The following is a 6,000-nucleotide window of genomic DNA, read 5'->3' on the forward strand; positions in this document are numbered from 1 at the left end:
ATCCATGTCATCATGCAAAAAACAGAAGTATGAGTGTTGGTTTTTTATTCCTGATTCATCAAGATAATCTCCAAATTCTAATTGTTCTTCAATTCAAATCTCAAATTTTCAATTCATTCTAATTGTTGATGAGGCTCTCAACTATCACCTGATACCAAAAAGTCATTTTCAAGTTTATTGAAATGAAGTGCGAAATATCAATGTGAGGACAATTTAGTTGGTGATTATGGTTGAAGCTGAAAATTAAGTGTTTCTCACAATACAAGGAGCATTGTTGACAGGTATCAGGTTGTCAGGTACCTGGAAATCTATTATGAGATAGAGCCTCTACCTGATCTTAGATAGTACAGTACAAAAATACGCCCAGAGGGATTTTGAATTATACATCTAAATTGAGATGTATACTTATACTAGATTGTAAATTGAGTGTGTAATAGGATAATGAGTGACACATAACCTAGCTACATTTGGACTGTTGTATAAATTAGAATTGGAACCGTTTTGGGCGTAAGCCTGTGGTACTCTTCTGAAAGTTGTGTAATTCTGAATGATTGATTGAATAAATAAATGGTAACAATTGGAAGATATTGTTGATCACAATCTAAAATTCATCAGAATTGATTTTTTTCTTTACATTTTATTCATTTTTGAAAAATTATACCTCAGTACTCATTGGAGATAGAGAGTTCCGAATGATCTCATTTTATTCAAAATTTTATAATCTAAAAAAAGGCGGGAGCAAATTTTTCTGTCCGATTACTAGATTTGGCAGAAATGGCTGAAAACTGGAAAATTAGCCAAAAATATGAGGTTTTTGGGCCACTCTGTATGTAACACAAGGACATTTTGCATGAAGAAATTGGTTCTGGACTCCTTTCATGTAACCAAATAATATAATATTTAAAACATCAGAACTACAATATCAATTGCAAGCACTAATGTATTGAATTGAATTGAAATAGTGATGATTGAATGTATATAGTGACTGGACTATCATATCAATGTGCATTGACTTTGATGTAGAATTTTCATCCAATTCAATTTATTGCAGTAATACCACGTTTTCACAAGGTTTCAGTAAGGTAAATTTAGAACTGTCAGCATAAGTTTATAAGTATATAAGTTAAATGGGGAGCATTGATGTTTCATACTCTTCATGCACACTTATAGAGAATACAGACTGAATTACTACTACTGTGTTGTGTCAACGTTAATCTGTCTACTAAATTTGGTGTAGTGTATGTTGAGAGGCTATGTTCTATAGTGAGATCCACATTTCAAATTCAGCATCTGATGAACATTGGTTTGCTATCCTTGTTTGTTATCAGACAAAGCAGATAACTCCATCCTGTTCTAGCTTTGTGTATACCACTTATATTTCTTCTCAAATTATGAAAATATAATTAAATCATGCAAGTAGCCATATTAAAATACTTTCGTAAAAAAATTGATAATATTAACCTTCCGGTAGTCGCGCCCTACTCAATTACACGAGCAGTCACGTATTGTAATTTTTATAACATCCAATTTTCCAAGTGTTATGTACTCTGTTTACTGCCAATATATACTAATTAATTGTATTATTACTATTCATTGGATTATTTTACGCCTCTAAACATTTAGATGATTACAATTTCGTAGCCCAGAAAGGTACACAAAGCAAAGCCATCAATTCTGTGTTATTCGTTCGTTTACAGTCCCCGTATACAGTCTTTCCCTATCATACGTATGCACCTAATCATACTTGTCTCGACTAAATGACACCTAAAGACTTAACCATTGCTCGGTTGATACTGCAACTCAGTGGAGTGATGGGGGAGAAAGTTTTGGAATGAATAGGTGACTCATTCACTGACACCACCCCATTCAATAGTTTTGTGCAGCAAAAAAAACTGACACTGTTGTACTTTTTACAACAGCGCGACTGCCGGAAGATTAATATATCAAAAAAAAAAATTCAAATTTTATTCAATGATATCGCTTGAATGACAAATCCCATTATAGAAATGATATTACAGATCATTGAATACAATACTTTTTGCTTAAGGAAAATCTTGTCTGCAAACAGGAGTGAAATACATTCAGAACGCAACTAAAACTGCTTATCTTTAAACTCAAATGAAAATACTTATCTTAATTAAATTTATTTATCTTAATTCATCCCACACACACAGACACACACACCATGGAGAAATCATAATAATCATTAATAAAATACTGAAAGAATTGAAACAAGTGACTGTCAAGGTGATTCATCTAAGAATGATAAAAAGCTCATTAATCTCAACCGGAGAATGATCCATCAAACATAGGTGTAATTTAGATTTGTAAGATATAAGATTATTTGAATTTCTAATCTCGAGAGGCAGACTATTGAAAAATTTAGGACCCAAGAAAATGAAGCGCTTTAAAACATAATATTGATAATAAATTAATAATTGATATTAGTGTGGTGACTGACCATGGTGTCTCGTCCTTGACAGTGGTGGCGGTGGGCGTGGAAGCGGCGTCATCCGTGGTGCACTCCTGGTGGGTGGGCAGCGCCGAAGTGGTCGCCACCTCCTCGATGTCCGAGTCGATGCCCTGAGCGAAGTCCATGTAGAAGAGTCGCGCGACCCGCTAGAGCCGCGTCGCAGCTTCAGGCTCAGGTCGGGTGAGCTGTCTTGCATTTTGGCTGGCAATCAGTTCAACTGGTCTGATGGTTCATTGGTGAAACCTCAAACGAAAACAATTATATCAAAAATAAAATTTTATTTGGGACATATTATACTATATTTGTTGTATTTAATAAAGAAATAATTTCATAGTACCATTTTGAAATTATTTATTAATTTATTAATTAACTAATCAAGAAGCTCTATTGGAATACTTCTTCTTCTTCCTCCTTGCCTTTTTCCCATTATTATTTGGAGTCGGCTCTCCATGATCTAAGTCTCCAGTTGGAACGATCCTGGGTCGTTTGATTTGTCAGGTCCAACTGCTTCATATAAGCTCTATTGGATTACATTATTAGAATATACTATTTTTATATGGTTGGCCACTAACATAACATTGAAATTGGCCACTGGACAGGCATGATAAACATGTGTGCACACACATGTCGTCATACATGTTTGTGTCATCACAGCGAGAGGCTTCTAACAAAAATGTTTAAGGTTAAGGTTTGTGTCTTCGATTTTCTGTTGTTTATTTTTCTTTAATTTCTCTTTCCATTACGAACTGCTTGTCAATTATCACTTTTCAATAATTCAATTCCGACATAGCAGTCTGATTTTTATAATTGAAGGCTATTACCTTCTATTCACAATAAGTTTGTGTTGCGCTTTTGGACGCTGAGTCCTTTTTCAACAATGTCGTGATTTGAGTAGTGGAAAGTGATCATCAACAAGCAGTTCGTGATGGAAAGTGAAATTGAAGAGTTATTCAACCAAACGAGCAGACTCCATACACAAGTGTTGGAAAACGACTCATCAGCGTCCGAAAGCCCTTCACAATGTGAATAGAAGCTAATAACTCTTAATTATAAAAATCAGACTGCTATGTTGTAATTTGAGTATTCAAAGTGTTTATTTTCACTTCACTACAATGTACCTAGAATACATTATTCTAGGTATCTTGCTTCACTACTCTATTCGAGGTTAAATTATTTTTTATCATTATAATAATTTACAATTTTCCAGTGATTTAATTATTGTTTATTTTATGTTGAATGCTGCTGCTAAACAGCTGTTTCTTGTTCAAAGCCTCTCGCTGATGCACGATGAACATGTGTGTGCAACTGTACATGATGAACATGCATGTGCACACATGTTTATCATACATGTCCTACCGTTAGTGGCCAGCTAATAGTTATTTTGACTGGAGTATACTATAGTTATACGTCCACATTATAATTATTTTTTGTGAATAAATTCTATGTTGTTTATTTTTGCTTATTCCATTACCACTTCAATGTAGTTTGTTTTATTTCATTGCCACTTGAAAATGGCTGTAAGTAGTCTAAACATGTTGTGGTAATTTATAAAATAGAATTATAGTACCCTTTAAAATCAATAAAATATTAAAAAACAAGAATACAGATTGTAACGTAACTACTAGTTTCGGTGATCACACCATCGTCAGGTTATAAAAATAAATGTTTACTAATAGTTATGTCATTTTAAATAAAATCTTCAAGTATATTTATAAAATAGAATTATAGTACCCTTTAAAATTAATAGAATATAAAAAAAAGAATACAAATTGTAACGTAACTACTATTTTAAAGGGTACTATAATTCTATTTTATAAATACAAGAAAGTAGCCCTGAATTCATTCATTTTAAAAAATATTGTGGTAAATTAATACAACATTGCGAATTTTATTCCACCATGTCAATTGTAGTAGCCCTATATGGAAAAATACATACCGTATTATAACAGTTATTTTGACTACCTGTAAAAATTGGTAGTGCATTTGTTTTGGATATTTTCCTGTTGTGCCTTTCCATTAGGCATTAACAAGTTAGTAATATTTGTAATTGAGTAAAAGTAATTTTAAATGATGAAATAAAATAATAAATGAGATTGAATGAAATCTGGGAGCTAAATTGGAACTTTCGATTTTTTCCCTGGGGTAAACAGCTGCCTGAAGGAACATAGGTAGTGCAGGAAGAGGAAAAATGGAAAGCATTCTGTGCTTCACAGTCATTTTTCTCACTTCGGGAAATTGTCACTCGAGAAAGGGCAACTATTTTCCTGAGGGAGAAAAATGACTTGAAATGAAAACAACTCGATATGGTTAAAACCACTGATTTATGCTAGTTTCAGATGTTAAACCATTACTTTATTAATCTCTCATGAGCTGGAAGCTTGAACATTGAGCAGCCCAACATAATAATATTATATTATTATAGTGTTGATCTACGATTGGCCATCAGCTGTTGATCAATGATAATAATGATGTAGTTTCCATTAAATATGGATATTTACCACATTATTTTTACAACATAGAAAGTTAATAACAGGGACTCAAGTCCCTTGATGCTCACAACATTTTTCCTCCCCCTAAATTCAGCTATATCCTTCAGCTTAAGCCTTCAGCAGCTATCCTCCTCAGCTAGTCTTCAGCTACAGTTTTTATCTATCAGGCTTGATCTTGATTGTTATATTGCTAATTCAATAACCTCATTTTTACAGATAACATCATCCCTATTGAATTGATAAAAATCGTCCCTATTGATTTAAATCGTCTTCTTATGATTTCTTTCTTTATATAAATACCCCAATTACAATTTTCGATTAATATTTTTTATTCAGGAACGGCATTTGGAAATCATCTCTCGTGATTATATTTTAAAAGTCAATCTCATAGGGCTATTGTAGAATAAAGAAATAAATAATTATGTTGAATTAAATAATAAAACACTGCTGATTTATTAACTGTAAGTCTAACAAAAAGGTTTGATGAGTTATATTAATTGGCCACTGAAATGTTGTATGTGTTATAATATATATAGTATCCTGAATACTGTGGTCAGTCTTTCTTGCAGACAACATGTTTATCATGATTTGATTTTTTTTCTTTAGTTATTTAATGCTAGGCTTTAAACACTGAAAATTATCAGCAGCAAATTTTGTTTTTAGGCTAAAGCAGTACATTTTTATACATCATGTCTGTTAGCGCCAAGCGCATTTCACTTCAGGAAAGAATATCAAATACAGGTAAGGCATTAGAGCCAGGTGCAAAAGACTGAACGTTTTTTATGGTTCTCTACCTGTCACTCTAGTATAGCGACAGGTGGTGTTATCACTTCAGAAAAAATATATTATTGCTCACTTAACCAACAAATAATATGTTATTTGACACTGACATTCTCAATTTCTAGTCCTTTCGAATACATACAATCATCTACTATATTATTTGGAGGAGAAATTGAAAATTATTTACTCACCCTTAAAGCTAAAATTTGTTGGATGGTAGACATATTCTTGTTAAATCCACAATCCAAAAAATGAACA

General features: G+C 32.6%; 1 protein-coding gene across 1 annotated transcript in view; it reads right to left on the reverse strand.

Moving 5' to 3' along the window:
- Positions 1-2,813, reverse strand: part of LOC111044955 (proton channel OtopLc-like) — a 57,414-nt gene extending 54,601 nt beyond the window's left edge. Inside the window, 2 exon segments of the mRNA XM_039423410.1 lie at positions 2,462-2,606; positions 2,609-2,813. Of these exon segments, the coding sequence (XP_039279344.1) occupies positions 2,462-2,606; positions 2,609-2,669 (206 nt within the window). The 5' untranslated portion in view covers positions 2,670-2,813.
- Positions 2,814-6,000: the final 3,187 nt, after the last annotated feature.

Source organism: Nilaparvata lugens, chromosome 3 (assembly GCF_014356525.2).
Source record: "Nilaparvata lugens isolate BPH chromosome 3, ASM1435652v1, whole genome shotgun sequence".
Lineage (NCBI taxonomy): Eukaryota > Metazoa > Arthropoda > Insecta > Hemiptera > Delphacidae > Nilaparvata > Nilaparvata lugens.